Source organism: Desmodus rotundus, chromosome 2 (genome assembly GCF_022682495.2).
Source record: "Desmodus rotundus isolate HL8 chromosome 2, HLdesRot8A.1, whole genome shotgun sequence".
In the NCBI taxonomy this organism is placed as follows: domain Eukaryota; kingdom Metazoa; phylum Chordata; class Mammalia; order Chiroptera; family Phyllostomidae; genus Desmodus; species Desmodus rotundus.
Genome location: NC_071388.1, coordinates 181090606 through 181109612, shown reverse-complemented (window position 1 = coordinate 181109612; position 19007 = coordinate 181090606). Strand labels below are relative to the sequence as shown.

Sequence of the window (19007 nt, the reverse complement as noted above, 5' to 3'; positions counted from 1 at the left end):
GTTTATTTGTGGGCTCTCTGTTCTGTTCCATTGGTCTATGTGTCTGTTTTTACGCCAGTACCAGGCTGTTTTGATTACAGTGGCCTTGCAATAGAGTTTGATATCAGGTATTGTGATCCCTCCTACTTTGCTCTTCTTTCTCAAAATTTCTGCAGCTATTCAGGGTCCTTTATGGTTCCATATAAATTTTTGAAGTGTTTGTTCTATATCTGTGAAATATGCCATTGGTACTTTTAATAGGTATTGCATTGAATCTATAAATTGCTTTGGGTAGTATGGATATTTTGATGTTAATTCTTCCGATCCATGAACACGGTGTATGTTTCCATTTGTTTGTGTCTTCCTTAATTTCTTTCTTCAGTGTTGTATAGTTTTCTGAGTACAGGTCTTTTATCTCCCTGGTTAGGTTTATTCCTAGGTATTTTATTTTTCTTGTTGCTATATCAAAGGGGAATTTTTTCCTGATTTCTGTTTCTGATGTTTCATTGTTGGTATATAAAAATGCCTTTGATTTTTGAATATTGACTTTGTATCCCGCTGTTTTGCCAAATTCATTTATTAGGTCGGGCAGTTTTTGGATGGAGTCTATAGGATTTTCTATGTACACTATCATACCATCTGCAAACAAGGACAGATTTGTTTCCTCCTTTCCAATTTGGATGCCTTTTATTTCATTTTCTTGTCTGGTTGCTGTAGGTAGGACGACTTCCAATATTATGTTGAATAGAAGTGGTGAAAGTTGACAATCTTGTCTTGTTCCTGACTTTAGTGGGAAAGACTTAAGTTTTGCCCTGAACATTATTATTGTATATTCCGCATCTGATTCTGCTATCAGTTGCTTTTGCTGGTGTCTTGTTCCCTTGCGTGTGTTCTTTGCTGTGAGCTAGCTGTTTCGTTTTCCTTGCAATTTTATCTGTGGAAAATGTGTTGTGGACTGAGATGGGTGTGGGGGGCTCCTCTAGAAAATATTTGCATTTGCTTCTAACAGACAACAGGGGGCACTACAAATCATGGGCTAATACTAAATCCTCAGGTTGAGTTTTTTTATGAGTTCCAGATATAGTGAATTATAGCTGAAATACATGAGGGTTTGATTTTGTTTATGAATGCTCAGATTTCTTTTGCTCCTCAATTCAATACCAGAGTTATTTCTGGGGGCTTAAAGAAGTTGGTGTGAAGGTTATTTTTAGTTTGCTTTTCTATTTGAGAGTAGCTCAATTTTACTAAAGGAGATCAACTATAGGCTCTTCATTTTAGCTAAACCCTAGAATCTGCCTTCTGTCCCCGCCCCCTCAGGCTGTGAATCCAATGCTTAGGCAAAGGTCTTCAGGCAAAAACCAGTTTCAGGCTCCACTTAACTTTCTGGCTTCCAACCCTCATTCAGTCTCTAATCTGAGCTTTTTTACTTCTCTGCTAGTTAATAGATGCATTCAAGGATTTTTATTTGTTTTGTTTAACATTTTTTTCAGTCATTTTATTTTTTCATCAAGAGGGTTAAACTACAAGGTCTGTCTGAAAGCATCCTGCCACGTAATATGAAAAATAGATATTTATTGAAGAAGATACAAGAAACATTGTACATAGGACAATGACCCCTTAGGCCCCTTCAAAGTAGGCACCTTGGAACCTCACACAGTTCTCCCAATCGCCACCAGCTGCTCTGCTGTATTTTCCTGAATCTCATCGATGGTCTGAAATCTCTTCTCTTTCAAAGGTGATTTTAGTTTTGGGAAAAGCCAGAAGTCGTAGGGCACTAAATCCTGGCTGTAGTGGGGCTGAGTCACCTGGGTGATTTGATGTTTCACCAAAAACTCTACACGAGATGTAATGCATGAGCGGGTGTGTTGTTGTGATGAAGCTACCAAACACCACTTGCCCATAGCTGTGTGGCCTTCTAAATCATCCAAATAGTTTCCACAGAGGAATGTTCAAACTTAATGCAAAACTTGATGCAGATTCATTGAGCGAGTAGATTCATCTACTCGCTCAGTCATTTTGAATGTGATGGCCACAAAGTACACATGCTCACTCAATGGTATCTACCACCCCCACTGATTAATATAGTGAAGTAGTCATTGTTTATGTATGTGTATTCCAGTTCACTCTCCTTGGCTGCCAGGTTGCATCAATGTTATGCAAACCGTTCTCATTATATTAACAACAGTTGGACTTTTTCTGGAGAGACCTCATGTAAGCCTAGCATATAATGTTGCAAGAAGTGTTGTTGTATTTATTCTTTACATTATGTATGTTTTGGGGATTAGATACATACACATGGTTTCACATAAGGCATTCGATATAAATGGGGAGCTAAATAGAAGTTCTCTTTCCCTTCTCTGTACCCCTCTTCAGAGCCAATATGATACCACTGCCTTGGGTAATTAGATATAATTTAATTAAGTATATCAAATTTAACAACATAACAGAGGACATTTTACTAGCAAATGCCACAGTCCACAATGAATATAAACTAATTATGGTATTTATATACCAAATAGCAGAGCAACTATGTTTATGAAGCAAAAACTACAGGTGATTCATGGAGACAGATAGAAGCACAGTAATAGGTTTTAATATATTACTCTTGGTACAAGACAGATAAAGTGGACAAAAAAAGGAGATAGAAGACCTAAACAACATAATCAGTAGGGTAAATCTATTTTTTTTAATTTTTATTTTTTTTAATTGATGAGAGAGAGACATATCAATTTTTTTTGTTCCACTTATTTATGCATTCATTGATTGATTCTTATATGTATCCTGATTGGGGATGGAAGCTGCAACCTTGGTGTTGCATATTGGGATGACACTCTAACCAACTGAGCTACTCAGCCATGGCTAATAGGGTAAATCTCATGTATATATATCACACTCTACACTCTGAAGGGAATACATATTATTCTCATGTGCTCATAGCACAATTACTAAAGCAAATCCATACCACATTATGAGAAACATACACCATGACCAAGTGTGATTTATTCCAGAAATGCAAGGTTGGTTCAATATTAGAAAATGTACCATTACACATCATGTTAATAAATCTAAGGAAATAAAGCATATACATTTTTTCGGTGATGCTGGAAAAGCCTTTGACAGAATTCAACATTCACTCATGAGTCAAACACTCAATAGACATTAGGAATACTTTCTTCATATGATAAATTATATACCCATTCCTTAATCCTAAAGCTAGTATTTTAATGAGGAGAAAGTAGAAATATTTCTACTCAAGTCAAGAACAAGGCAAGAATGTCCACTATTCCTTTGACTATTCAACACTATACTTGAGGTATTAGCCAAAGCAATTAGGCAAGAGAAATCAATTAGAGGCATATGAATAGGTAAAGAAGAATTAAAACTCTTTTTTCAAATGATATTATAGTACACCTAGAAAACTACAGAGAATCAATGACACAGAGAATAAAAGAAGTTTCTTAAGGAGCATGAAACTTACACAGAACTCAACAATAAATACTGAGCATGATTTACATGTCCAATTTACACATCCATTTACAATAGCAACAAGGAAGACTGAATACCTACACATAAATTCAACAAGAAATGTGTAAAACCTATTGAGGAAAATTTCAAAACATTTCTTTAAGATACAAAAAAGACTTGAATCAAGTAGAAAGATACTTCCTGTTCTTATATGGCAAAATTCAATACAGAGATGTTAGTTCTCCCTAAATTAATGGATAAATTCAATGCAATCAAAATAAAAATACCAACAAGCTAGACCACTGGTTTTCAGTTTGCCCTCTAGATAACACTATGAAATGTACAGACACTTTTGACTGTTGGAAATGGGCATGTGCTGCTGACATCTAGTGGGTGGATGCCAGGATACTGCTAAACATCCTACAATGCACAGAACAGCCTCCCACAACAAAGAAATATCTAGTCCAAAATGTCAGCAGTGCCATGCTTAAGAAACCCCGAGCTAGACAAATTAATACTAAAGATCATACGTAAAAACAAACATGTAATAATAGCCAGGAAAACAGTGAAAAAAACTATGATATTACTAGCCCTACCAGACATTAAAACATCATAAAAAGCTTCTATACTAAACAGGTAGACTACTGCAGTAGAATAAAAAGTTCAGCACTAGATCCCGCAGAAATACATGACAGAAACTTAGGATATGACATGGCTGACATCTCAAATCTTTGGGATAAAGATGCAAATAAATAAACAGTGTTGAGACAGCTTGGTAGCCATTTGGAAAAAAGGTAAAATTAGATCCATATCTTACACCACACACTATAATAAAACTCTGAATGGACTAGAGATTTATGTAAGAAATGAAACTATATAAATACTAGAAGAAAATATGGGTGAATTCCTCTTTAACCATGGAACAGAGGAAGGTGTTTTAACTATGACTCAAAATTCAAAGAAAATGAAAGAAAAGATTGACAAATTTGACCCCATAAAAACAAAAAATTTGGACTTCCGGCCAAGATGGAGACATAGGTAGACACACTGTGCCTCCTCACACAACCAAAGGAAGGACAACAACAAATTTAAAAACAAAAACCAATCAGAACTGACAGAAAATCGAACTGTATGGAAGTTCGACAACCAAGGAGTTAAAGAAGAAACATTCATCCAGACCGGTAGGAGGGGCAGAGTTGGGCTGCTGGGCACAGAGGACTCGTGGCAAGGTGTGGCTGGAGGACTGGGCGGTCCCACATTTGCGTGCAGATAAACCAGGAGGAACAACTGGGGAGCAAGACAGACTACACAACCCAAGGTTCCAGTGCAGGGAAATAAAGCCTCAAACCCCTGACTGAAAAAAACTGTCAGGGGGTTGAGGCAGCGGGAGAAACTCCTATGCTGACAGGAGAGTTCATTGGAGAGACCCACAGGGTCCTAGAATGTACACAAGTCCACCCACCCGGGAATCAGCACCAGAAGGGCCCAATTTGATTGTGGGTAGTGGGGGAAGTGATTGAAAAGCAGCAGAGAGTGGAGCAAGCAGCAATGTTCCCTTTCTGACCCCTCCACCACATACAGCATTACAACGCAGCCACGTGGGTTGCCCTGCCTGGTGAACACCTAACACTCTGCCCCTTACTAGGTAACAGGCATGCAGAGACAAAAAAGAAATGGCCCAAATGAAAGAACAGATAAAAGCTCCAGAAAAAATACAACTAAGCGATGAAGAGATACCCAACCTATAAGATGTACAGTTCAAAACACTGGTTATCAGGATGTTCCAGGAACTCACTGGGTACTTCAACAGCATAAAAAAGACCCAGGCAGCAATGAAGGTCGCATTATGTGAAATAAAGAAAAATCTACAGGGAACCAACAGTGACAAGAAGGAAACCAGGACTCAAATCAATGGTTTGGAGCAGAAGGAAGAAAGAAACATCCAACCAGAACAGAATGAAGAAACAAGAATTCAAAAAAAATGAGGAGAGGCTTAGGAACCTCCAGGACATCTTGAAATGTTCCAACATCTGAATCATAGGGGTGCCAGAAGGTGAAGAAGAAGAGCAAAAAATTGAAAACTTATTTGAATAAATAATGAAGGAGAACTTCCCCAATGTGGCAAAGGAAATAGACTTCCAGGAAGTCTGGGAAGCTCAGAGAGTCCCAAAGAAGTTGAATCCAAGGAAGAACACACCAATGCACATCATAATTCCATTAGCCAAGATTAAAGAGAAGGAGAGAATCTTAAAAGCAGCAAGAGAAAAGCAGACAGTTATCTACAAAGGAGTTCCCATAAGTGTGTCAGCTGATTTCTCAAAAGAGACCTTACAGGCAAGAAGGGGCTGGAAAGAAGTATTTGAAGTCATGAAAGGCAAGGACCTACAACCAAGATTACTCTATTCAGCAAAGCTACCATTTAAAATGGAAGGGCAGATAAAGTGCTTCCCAGATGAAGTTAAAGGAGTTCATCATCACCAAGCCCTTATGATATGAAATGTTAAATGGACTTATCTAAGAAGATTAAAAATATGAACAGTAAAATAACAACAAACTCACAGCTATTAACAACTGAACCTAAAAAAAAAAGACCAAAAACAAACAAACTAAGCAAACAAGAAAAGGAACAGAATCACAGAAATGGAGATCACATGGAGGATTATCAGAGGGACAGTGGGAGGGGGAGAGAGGGAGAAAAGATACAGAAAATAAGTAGCATAAATGGTAGGTAGAAAATAGACAGGGGGAGGTTAAGAATAGTATAGGAAATGTAGAAGCCAAAAAACTTATATGAATGACCCATGGACATGAACTAAAGGGGGGGAATGTGGGTGGGAGGGGGTGTGCAGGGTGGAGGAGAATAAAGGGGGGAAAATGGGACAACTGTAATAGCATAATCAAAAACATACATTTAAAAATAAATAAAATAAAAATTTTACATAATTAAGAAACATAAGTCAAAAGATAATTGATAACTTCAAAAAATATTGGCTACACATAACACAAGGGCTAATAACACTAATATATAAAGAATTCTTAATAACTGAGGGACAAAGACCAAAAGACCAATTAAAACCAGGAAAAAGATATGAACAGACCAAAAAATGATACAATGGCCCCAAAGCAGGAGAAAACATTTAAACTCACTTATAGAGAAATGTAAATAAAACACTGAGATACCATTTCTTGCCTATCAGACTGGCAAAAAAATTAAAATATGACATCACGTTCTGTTGATTAGACTGTGGGAAAACAGTACTACAGACAGCTGGTGGGCATGCAATTTGGTAGTAGCCTCTGGAGGGCAGTGTGGCAATGCCTAACAAAACTACATATATACTTATTTGTCATCTTTGCAATCCCACTTTTAGGAATTGACCCTGAGGACACCCCCTAAGAATGAAAAGATACATGCTCAAGATCGTTCAATGTAGCATTATTTATAATTGCAAAATATTAGAAAAACCTAAATGTGCACAAATAAGAATGTGATTGAATAAACCATAGTACATCTATACACAATTAAGCATTATTCAACTGTAAAAAAGAATGAGAAAAATCTCTATGAATTTATATGGAGTGATTTTCAGAATAATCTGTTAAATGAAAAAAATATGAAGCCCAATACAGTAGTACTTACACTACCTTTATGTAAGAAAACAAGGGATATACATATGTATATCTAATTATTTGTGGAAAAGAAAGAGGAAGAATAAACCAGAAACTAAAGAAACTGGTGACCCACAAGAGTAGGTGAAAATAGGTTAGAAACAAGGGGAGTGGGAATGGGGTGGCAGGGATGAAAGGAGTTGACCCGTCTCTGCATGTACCATTTTGTATAGCTCTGACTTACAAACCCAAGAAATGCCACTATAATGAGGGAGGGGGAAAATGGAATGTAAACAATAACAAATGTACCTACATTACAAAAGGTATAACATAATTATGTTTAAAGGGTTGGTAAGAAAAGAAGTAACTTAAGATAAAAAGAACTATACCTAAATGTTATAATTTAGTAGTAAATATGCTTCTCACAGGAATATGGGTTATCAATTTTGAAACTGCTTTATATAATATATGCTAGAAAAATAACAAATAAGTAAATATTTTATAGATAATGAGAGCCAGGTTTATCACTGTAAATGGCCAGACTCTCAGGATCCCTGCCCCCCATGATCCCTGCCTACTAGTATTCATGCCCTTATATAATCCCCTCTCTTTTGAATATGGCAGGAGCTGTGATCTGCATCTAACAATACAGTGTGGCAAAGGTGATGAGATGTCTCACTTCTGTAATTACAGTTCATTATAGAAGACTCCACCTTGCTACAGGATTGGCTCTAGAGACTCTCTGTAGCTAGCTTGGTGCAAGTGGCCAGGTTGGGAGGCCCATGTGGCAAGGAGCTGAGGGTGGCCTCTGGGAGTTGGTGACGGCCCCCAGCCAACAGCAAGAAGCTGGGGCCCTCTGTCCTGAAACTACAAGGGAATGAATTCTGCCAACAATCTATGTGACCTTACAAGCAAATTCTTCCCCCAGCAGAGCCTCCAGGTGAGAAGGAGCGTGGACAACACCGTGACTTCAGCTTTGTGAGACACCAAGCAGAGCACCCAACTAAGCCAGGTCCAGATTCCTGGCCCACAGAAATGGACCAATAATAAATATATGTTGTTTGAAGGCATTAGGTTTATGATAATACTATCATGTAGCATTTGATAACTAATACAACAGAATATAAACAGTGAGAATACCTGGGACTCAGATTCTGGTTTTTAAACAAAATTATTCAATCAAAGAGACCAGTATCTTTGAAGAAGTGACTGATGTGGGGCTAGAACAGAAAAAAATATCTGCTCCTGGAACATCTTAGGTGTCAGAAAGTGAGTATGTGCTCAAAGCAATATGAGGTCTTGTGGCAAGAACACAGAGCCAACCTGAAGAAACATGTAATAGCCAAAGTTGGAATGATTTCAGCAATTAAATAAATGAGGGAAAGGGCACAGCTCTTCCCTACGGAATTCCAATTATTGTAGGAGGAAGAGGGAAAAAGAAATCACCACTAGGCAAACATCACAGTAGAATTATTACAGACAAGTTCCACCAATGCATGTTAAAATTAGTGGGTGAAAGTATGAGCAGAAACAGGATGTATAGACTCAAAGTATCTCCCCCAATGTTCACTAACTGTAATGAAAAAGCAATAACTTTAGAGTGAATAATACTCAGCAGACATCACCTTCATCAAGTGACCAAGGTTAATATTACTAGTAATCAGACATATTGACATAATAAATCCCCAAATGTCATGTAATGAGGACATACCATTTTTGTGGAATTCTTGCCAAAAATGCATAACACATTGTAATCATGAGAAAACAACAGACAAACCAAATTGAGGGAGATTCTACAAAATCACTGACCAGTAGTCTTCAAAGGTATCAAAATTACGAAAGAAAAGAAAGGACTGAGAAATTGTCACAGCCTGGAAGAATCTAAGGAGAAACAACAACTAAATGCATGTGGGATCCTGGGCAGGATTCTCAAACAGAAAAGGGTCTTAGTGGAAGTGTATGGTATGGTTAACGGTATTGTATCAACGCTAATTTTCTAGACTGATCATGTACTGTAGGTAAAGATGGTGAAATTAGGGAGAGCTGGGTGAGGGACCTCTGTACTATTTTTATAACTTTTTAGTAAGTCTAAAATTAGTTCCAAATGAAGAGTTGAACTTGCAACTCAGTAATAAAAGGGCAACCCAATCGAAAAAAGGGCAAAGGATCTGAATAGACAGTTCTCCAAAGAAGATACATAGAGGGTCAATAAGTACATGAAAAGATACTTCATTAACATCATTAGTCATTAGAGAAACACAAAACCGTAAGATGCAAGTTCACATCCACTAGTATGGCTAGAACCATCAGGAAGTCAAATAATAACAAGTGGGTTGGTGCAGATATGGAGAAATCAGAACATTTAAACCTTGTTCGTAGGAATGTAAAATGATACAGTAGTTTTAGAAAACAGTCTAGCAGTTCCTCACATGATTAAACATAGAGTTGCTGTATGACTCAGCAATTGGGCATATACCCAAGAGAAACGAAAACACATACACACAAAAGTTTGCAAAAGAATGTTGAGAGCGGCATTATTCATAACTAAAAGGTGAAAACAACCAAATGTCTATCAGCAGACAAGCAGATAAATAAATGTGGTATATATATTAGCATATATATTCTCTCTATAAATAGAACATTATTTAGTCATAAAAAGGAATGAAATACTGAAACATGCTACAACATGGATAAACCTTGATAACATTATGTTAAGTGCATGAAGCCAGCCACAAAGAAAGACCACATATTATATGATTCCATTTACATGAAATGTCTAAAACAGAGAAACGAGAAGCAGGTGAATGGTTGCCTGGGGTGGGGAGTGTGGGAATGATAGCTAAAAGGTGTGGGGTTTCTTTTTGAGGCAAAGAAATGTTGTAAAATTGACTGTGGGAAAAGATATGCATATTTGCAAATACACTAAACGCCTCTGAATTGTATACACTTTAAATGGATGAAAAGTGTGGTAAACCATAGCTCACGAGTTGTTTTTTAAAAAAGCTCTCAGTCCTTTATTAAACTTTTCATTTGTTTCTCTTTCACCTTCTCTTGTATTGCCACCATGTGCTGGTTACTGCTTTAAAAAACCTGTCAAAACCATCACGTCTTTCATATTATAGAAACAGCAAACACAAAATCAATTGAAAAAGTAAAATTAAGAACATATTTCTCTATCCTGCTGAAAATACATCCCAAATGGTTAGGTTCTACAAAAACAGGTGGCTTCATTAATTCTTTTAAAAAATAAAATTTTGACTAAAACGCATTAGAGATACATACAGAAGTGTTTTAGGAATCAAATGACCCAATATTTGCTTTAAAAATACTACAAGAAAAAAAGATAGATGAAGTAAATATGGTAAAATATTGATAACCGTTGAACCTGAGGGATGGGTAAATGCGGGAAGTACTATTTTTTTCTTCATTTAGATATGTTTGGGCCAAAGGACATATAAACCACTTTGAAAAACACTTCTGGGGAACAAGGTAGAAAATATATAAATGAGAATAACAGATATGTAAGTCGTGGTTTGCAAATGATAGGCAACATCTTTCATAAAAAACTGTTCAAAGAATAAAAGAAGACATTCTTCAAATCTTACTCAGATTATATTGTGGTTGTTACATGTAAATAATATGTTTTATTGATATTCAGAAGTGCTCAAATACTAATTCAGGAAGTATTTTTTAAGTACATATTTTATATCACATTAAAATCACTTTAATATGATTGAAATACTTACTCTCTGAGACTTGGCTCCTTGAAATGGAGAGGAGTGCACTTTCTTCTTCGGCTTGGCAGCTCTAAAGACAGATCTTCTGAATTATTTTCAACTTTAACAGTGTTATTTGAAACAAAATTGGTATTTGTCAAGTCCTGTAGTGTTCTACCACCTGAAAAGAATATTATTTTCATAAATATTTATAAACATAGAGATATGGAAATAGGGGACATTTAGTGGTATGCAAATCATTGGTAGCAAATTTTTAAACTTAACAATAATCAAGTTAGAATTTTAATGACAATAGTAGCACTACAATTATTTGTAAATCAATTTCATTTTTATCCAGCCATAATGAGAAAGACACTTAAAATTTGAAACAAACTATCAAAGTAGCCCACATTTTCATTTTGAAATCATATACTGGCTGAGAAAAATTCTTCATGGTTTAACTGTATCCACAGAACCCCACAGATCGCTGCATTCACTCAACATGTGTTATCGCTTGGCCACTCTGTGCACGGTGGGTACTGTGAAGAACACAGAGATGAAAGACGGGCACGTCCTCTAACATGTCCCGTCACTCTGAACCTTTGTCCTTCTTTTGCTTCAGAATTCCTTTTCCCCGGAATAGCCTTATCCTTCAAAATCCTAGTGTCCTTCAACTTGCAAGGACACCTGCACCCTCATGTTCATACCGGCATTATTTCCAGTAGGCAGGGCATGGAAACAGCCTAAGTGTCCGTAGATGGATGAATGGATCAAGTTGTGGTATATAAATACAATGAAGTATTATTTGGCCAGATAAAAACAGAGGAAATCCTACCATTTGTGACAACAGAGATGGACTTTAAAGATACTATGCTAAGTGAAATAAGGCGAACAGAGAAAAACAAATATTCTATGTGGAATCTTAAAACAAAACAAACAAAAAAACCCAATCAAACTCACAGAACAAGGTAAGACTTATGGCTACCTGAGGCAGGGGGGATAAGAGGAGGGGAAATTGGTCAAAAGGTACAAACTTCTAGTTACAAGATAAATAAGTAAGTACTAGGGGTGTAATGTACAACATGACGACTCTAGGTAACACTGCCGTATGACATACAGGAAAACTGTTAAGTGAGTAAACCCTCAGAGTTCTTATCACAGGGAGAAAACATTTTGTTTCTTCTGTCTTCTGTTGTACCTGTATGAGATGATGCACGTTCACCGAACCTATTGTGGTCATTGTGTACAGCATGTGTACATCAAACCATCATGCTGTACACTTTGAACTTACACAGTGATATATATCAGTAATTTTTTAATAAAACTGGAGAAAAATCCCTGGGTTCTACACACATATAGTGACATGTTCGGCTCTCAGTAAAAAGTTTCTAATAATAAAGGAATACCCATAGGATCCGGTGTTAAGGAAAAAATGTGAGATAAGTAATGTTTTATAGAGTATGATTTAAAGTCTGCATGCATATACCAAAATGTTGACTGCAGTTGTTCTGGGTGATTGTTTTTCTGCTACTTTCTGATTCTCTACTTTCAATTTTCTGCCTTGAGAGTTATGTTAATAACAGGGAGAAAATAAGAAGAAAACAGTAAGGTAAAAATCCTACCTATCCTTTAGGGCCTAAGATGCTACCTACTTTATAAAATCTTTGCAGGTTCCTCTAGTCAAAATTACTTCCCATTACATTCCTTGGCATAACACGTGTGTTTGTATTAAAGCCTTTCCCACTTTTGCCACTGTATTTGTAACTTTTACATACACGAATCCTGAGAAAAGGGAGTTGGTACTGTGTATTTTTAATCCCCTAAAACACCTTTAATCACATTAAATATATACTGTTATAAAAGTCCCACCCTAAGGAATCTTGCAATTGTTTTCAATAAAATCAATCCAGCACAATTAATTCCTTATTACATGTACTTAAAACACCCAACTTCCTTCAAACATATGAAAAAGGAAACTATCTGCCTAATGACATTATCAGATAGCTCTGGGAAAGGCCAATCTGTTTTTTAGGTTATTAAATGTCCAAGACAGTCTCACTGTTATCTTTCCAAAGCATTAAGCTTTATTTAAATTCCTTCATATTCTCTATAGATCAAGCTGCAGAGTTAAACAGTCTTTAAATTCCATAAAAATATCAGTTATAACAGGAAATACTTCACTAGTTAAGTAGGAAAAAAAAAAAAACTTTTAACACTCGGTCACTTCAAGAATTGGCCTACCTGATGTTTGTGTTCTCTGGGTGACTTTACATCTCATCCCTGTTGTCTTCTGCATATCATCACTGACTTTGAAGACTGGTGGGCAATCCTGGGCAAAATTTTCTTTCATTATCAGATTTTTACTAGAAGAAATACGCACAGGTCTTGAACCCTCATGAACATTATTAAGGAAAGAATCTGGTATGTTGGGTGAATATACCTGAGATAAAGAATTAAACGCCTTTGAATAAAAGTCTGGCTTCATTTTCTGATTTTCCAATTTTTTTCCCTCATCAGCGTGGTCAGTTTCAACTGCTACTCTCTGACTGGGGTCAGATATTATCTGCATTACTTCATGGCTATCTGGAGAAGGAGCTATGAAGGTCTTCCTTTTCTTTGACTGGGATGTCTTTTTACTTATTCTTGTCACTTGGCACTCTCCTTTTATCACTTCTGCAAAGGGGTCATCTCTCTTTTTATTCAGAGTTGTATTCTTAGGTGCTTCCATTTGGTTTCCAGAATCAGAATCTGTTTCATTAGTAACATATTTTAAACCTGATTCTAAGGAGAGAGATGTCTGTAAAGAATCTAACTGAAAAACAGGTTTGTTTTCACCTTGTGTCAAAATGTCCTTTGTCTTGACTGATGATTCTTTCCCATGCTTTTTCACTTGTTTATAAGGCTTTGAAATTTGCTCACAATTTTCTTTTTCATTACTATTGATTTCAATATAGTAGCCACTGATAATACCTTGGCATTCAAGTCTCTGTTTAGATTCACTTATTTTATAATTGCAATCTCTTGTGTAGTTTCCTAGGCCATGCATGTCTTTATCATTGTCCCTATATATTTGGTTCCATTCCGAAATTATTTGTGTCTTCCGATTCACTTTCTGCTTAAGCTTCTTATTTGTTTTTGAATCATTTTGCTGAGCAGGTTGCATATCAGTTACATGCTTTTTCAAATCTGACATACTCATGGTCTTGTAATCATTTAAATTTCCATTATCTTTGGTAGAAAGATAAGCTGTTTGAAATTCATTTGTGACTTCTGAGTTTTCAGAAATACTTTCTTTATCCTTTTGGGTGAGGGAAAAGTTGTTACCTTTTTCTGAGTCATGCACACCTTTGTTATTAAACTCATTTATTTGGTTCATTTCTAAAATTATTTCTGTTTTCTGACTTCCTTTATCTCTGAGCCTCTTACTTATTTTTGATTCATTTTGCTTTGCAGGTGGCACATTAGTAACATACTTTTTTTCCCCCAAAATGTTTTCAGTCTCATAACCACAGAGGTTCCTATTACCTCTGGTGGAAGGATCAGCTACCTGAAACCCACTTGAGTCCTCTAGGTTTTCAGGAATGATATCTTTATCTTTTTGGATTAGAGAAAATAAGTTACCCTTTTCTGGGTCATGCCCATCTTTGTCATTATTCTCATGTACTTGGTTGATTTCTGATATTATTTCTGTCCTCCGACATATCTTTTGCCTAAGCTTCTTATCTATTTTTGTTTTGTTTTGACAAGCAGTTTGCATATCATGGACATGCTTTTTCACCCTCAAAACATTATGAGTCTCATAATCATATAGGCTTCCACTATTTTTGGTAGAAAGGGCAGGTGTTTGAAACTCACTTGGGTTCTCTAGGTTACCAGAGATGATTTCTTTATCCTCTTGGGTTTGGATGGAAAAGTTACCTTTTTGTGGGCTGTGCTCATCTTTATCATTATCCCTGTATATTTGGTCCATTTCAGAAATTATTTGTGTCTTCCGATTTACTTTCTGCCTAAGCTTCTTATTTATTTTTGATTCATTTTGCTGAGCAGGTTGTGTATCAGTGACATCCTTTTTCAAATCGAACATGTTTTGGGTCTCAAAATCACATAAATTTCCGTTACGTTTGGTGGCGAGATCGGCTGTTTGAAACTCATCTGTGACTTCTAGGTTTTCAGAAATGGTTTCTTTATCCTTTTGATTTAGGAGTAAGTGACCTTTTTCTAATTTATGAATCACAAATGTCTGTCTAGAAGCTTTATTTTTATTACAAGCTAGAGAGCTTTGACCCATATTAAATTTACTTTCCTGCTGGAATTTATCTGAACTTTGGGAGAAAGTGTACGTTTCCTCTTGCTCATTTGTTATACATGCTCTTTTCTTCTTACTACCCTCTGTGCTTTGTTTGTCATCTTGATCAAAGTCATTGTGGGGGTTTACTGTCTTCAGTATATTCAGCTGAGTCAGCTGTTCAGTACTGAAGACAAAATTTGGATCTTCTGAATCCCTGTTGCCATTCAGGCCAACAGATCTTTTTTCTGGTTCATTTTCAGTCTTTTCCTCTACATTCACTTCTGAACTACTTTTAATCTGTCTCTTTGACCTTATTCTCTTTTTGTCAGACCTTGAATCTTTCACTTTTCTAAAAGTTTTGATTCCACAGTCATTCGATGTTTTATTACTTTTAGTTTTAGTGCCTTTTGAAACTGTAACAATTTGGCTGACTTCACTAGCAGTTAAATCCATGTCAGCATCATACACAGTTTTCTGCCATTGAAAGTCATCATCACTCTGAACTTGATTCACGTACTGTGCAGTAGGCTCACTTGCAGACTCAGATGAGTCAGGAAGGCACTGCATGTTTCCTTGCATTTTAATATTCATTTCATTAGGACGACCATTTATCTCATTATTCCAATTTAATTCTGCACTTGAAATCCCTTGTTGATCTAAATCTGTCACACAAGGATTGTCTGAAGAAGGATTATATGATTCCAGAAATGATCCATGCCTTTTCCTTTTAGTTATGTTACTAAGAGACCGTTTCTCCTTTCTGTGGCTGATAGCCTGGGAATTTTTCATCTCACCCATTAGAGAACTCTTGGAACTTTGGTCTGAGTGAGAATTGCTTTCTGTAAAATATAGGGAAAGAAAATTCAGAAATAAGTAATGACAGGTTTATTATTTTAAACAAATTAGATTAGAAATCAAGCTGTCTTACAGAGAGGATTTCTGACAATGTATCCTGTTCAGATACTTATAAAGAATTTATGATGATAGAAAATAAAATAGAAATGATGAGAATAGTCATAAGTCACATTCCACATTTGTATCTATGCAAAATATACACTGAGGACTCACTCTGCTTTGGCCCCAACAATAGAGTGGAGTGTAGCCAACAGCAGAGCCATTAACGTACACTTCTAAAGTGGGAGGGGGCCAGCAAATGACCCCAAGTAAGAGTGATAACTCTGATGAGAACTATTCTCAGAAGGCTATCAGCAGACAGCTAAGTTTCTATAAATTACATATAATTTTATAAATTTTTAGAATGGAAAAATAACTCTAAGCTCTAAATTTAATATAGTCATAATTCCATATCCCAGTTGGAAAATCTCTGACAAATACACAAGTCAGGCTACACCGCACAATTATTATTTTGAAATACCATGTAAATAAAATGTGTTATCATTTTCTCTCGTTCACCCATTTTGCACACTCAAGTTTTTGCTTTTCCACTAATTGGTTATGATCTTGAAAAAGTCACTACACCTATCTAGGCCCACAATTTTCATAATTATGAACAGGAAAAAATGAAACTAATATATGAAACTAATGTGGTGTCTTTTGATTCATAAGCTAATATACCAAGAAAAGCTCTTTAGGCCGATTCATTTCTAAATATTGCTTCCAGAGTAACAGTATCAGGCCACTGTGGATCTGACATTTCTCAGCATATTTACTTTTAAATTAAAATTTTCACCAGCAGTATAAAAATAGTAGAAGTCAGCAAATCTGAAACATATAAGATCTAACTTATTAACTGTTTACCTACCATGGCCATCAAGAAAATCTAATGAATGTAACTATTTTAAATACTGACACTCAAAATGAAACTTAAAAAATCTCACCTTTGGGAAGTATATCAATAATGGAGGAAATATGTTCTGAATCATCTAAACCACACACATTTTGGTTATTTTCTGTAAGACATAACAATTCCAAATCATACTGAGTTGATAAAGACTGCCTTGTTGATACTGAAGAAGGAACATCAGATGATGTGTTTGATATAATGTTGTTATCACATTGCATTTTCTCTTTATCTTCATCATCATCATCGTCATCATCATTTGAAGTTAATGGAACCCTAAAGGCAAGTGGGAATGAAAAGTTTGTATTTTACGAAAAGTATTTAGAAAATTACGTGGATAGTTCTTTCTAGACCCTACTTATTTAAGATCCAACCACAAATCCCCTCTGGTACCTTTTTGTGTTCAGTGAGGACAATTATAGGTATGAAGGAGGCAGTATCTTAACAGTACAGAACTTGGAGTAAAAGGAGAATGCTTATCGTCATAGCCCCAGAGGCCCCAAAAGGAGATAACTGATACAATCACTGGTTGGGGTATTAGGGTAATAATAATGAAACATTTAAATAAAGTTCAAACATACTTTTAAATATTCATATATAATATTTGTAGTTTTCCTATAGTTAATTCTATGGGATACTTGAAACTCTTACTCTGGTTTCAAACAAGTATAATCGTCTGTAAAGTTATACGTGAAATCAAGTTTGCTGTTTCCAAAGACATCCATGTAAACGAAAGCCATGTTCCTAGAGTAGTTCAATCTGTGGGAGCGGGGGATGGGAGGGAGCTGGAAAGGACAGAAACCCACATAAATAACTGGAGATTTGACAAACTACCTTCTTGAATTCAAAGAATGAAGAGTAACATCAAAGAAAGTAGGAGGGGTTGAGCAAATGAACCCAAATAATGGTGATATTTTCTAGTGTTGGTCTTAAAAAGTAGTGCTGCTATGTATATGCCTTTTGAAAGGTATGTACACCTTTCTGTTGTAGAATTACTGGGTTTACATATAGTATTTGGCTTTAGGAGAAACTTAGGGAGTTCTTATTGTGTTCCCATTATTTAAATGCTTGCTCTTGGGTTTTGTAGGTTTTTCTTTTCAGATTAACCCTTGTACTCCTGGCGTGCTGAAGTTTTTTCATAAATGGCTGTTGAAATTTATCAAATGCCTTTTCTGTATTATTGAGAAGATACTACTTTTCTCTTTTTTTGTATTAATATGATGAGTATTTTAGTCCCAATCAAAATTCCAAAAGAGAATGTGTAGATGTATATGTACATTATGTAAAGTGACAAGTTGATTCTAAAATTCACATGGAAATGCAAAGAGCCAAGAATAGTCAAGAAAATATTCATAAACAAAAACATAAATATGTGAAATGGAGATTCACACTCTCAAATACCAAAGACTTAGAGCAGTGAGTTCAGAAACACGAATGCATTGCAGTCACCTGACTTAGGATCCAGACAACACTGAAATGAGGTGGGGAAAGGACCATCTTTTCTAAACAAATGGTGTAAGGCCATAGGATTTCCACATGAAAAAATATATTATGACCCTTCCCCCTCACAATATGCCCCAAATTCCAGGTAGACTGAAGACCTAAATGTGAAAGGAAAAATATTATAATAGAGCTTAAAAAAAATTAACCTGATAAAAAAATAAACATATAAACAGATGCTTAAATTCACTAATTATCAGGAAAATTGAAATTAAAATCTCAGTGTAATACCAGTACACATCCCCGAAATGGCTAAAGTGAAAAAGACAGACAGTAACAGATGTTGTTAGAGGCACAGAACAACAGGAATTCTTATATATTGCTGCTAGGAATATAAATTGGTATAAATCTTTTAGAAAACTGGCAGTTTCTCCTAAAGTCAAATACTATATGTAAACAAAGTAGTTCTCTCCTAGATACATACTCAACAGAAATGTGTAGATACCTTTCAAAAGGTATATACATAGCAGTACTACTTGTAATAGACCAAACCGAGAGAAAAAGTAAATGCTCACCCTCAGAAAGATAGAGAAGTGATGGTATAATCATTCAATCGAATACTACAGAGTAGTGAGAACAACTGATTGATGACTACATTCACTGATACAGATGAATCTCACAAACTCAATGCTGAGTCAAAGAAACCAGA

The 19007-nt window shown here is 35.9% G+C and overlaps 1 protein-coding gene across 3 annotated transcripts in view; it reads right to left on the bottom strand.

Annotated features, from left to right (window-relative positions):
- Nucleotides 1-19007, bottom strand: part of SGO2 (shugoshin 2) — a 39350-nt gene that overhangs the window by 3731 nt on the left and 16612 nt on the right. For all 3 annotated transcript variants that reach the window (XM_045198516.2, XM_053918929.1, XM_045198517.2), the window contains 3 exons: nucleotides 16896-17134; nucleotides 13011-15896; nucleotides 10800-10950 (listed from right to left, as the gene is read on the bottom strand). In XM_045198516.2, coding sequence (XP_045054451.2) covers nucleotides 10800-10950; nucleotides 13011-15896; nucleotides 16896-17134 — 3276 coding nt within the window. The remainder of the gene's footprint in view (nucleotides 1-10799; nucleotides 10951-13010; nucleotides 15897-16895; nucleotides 17135-19007) is intronic.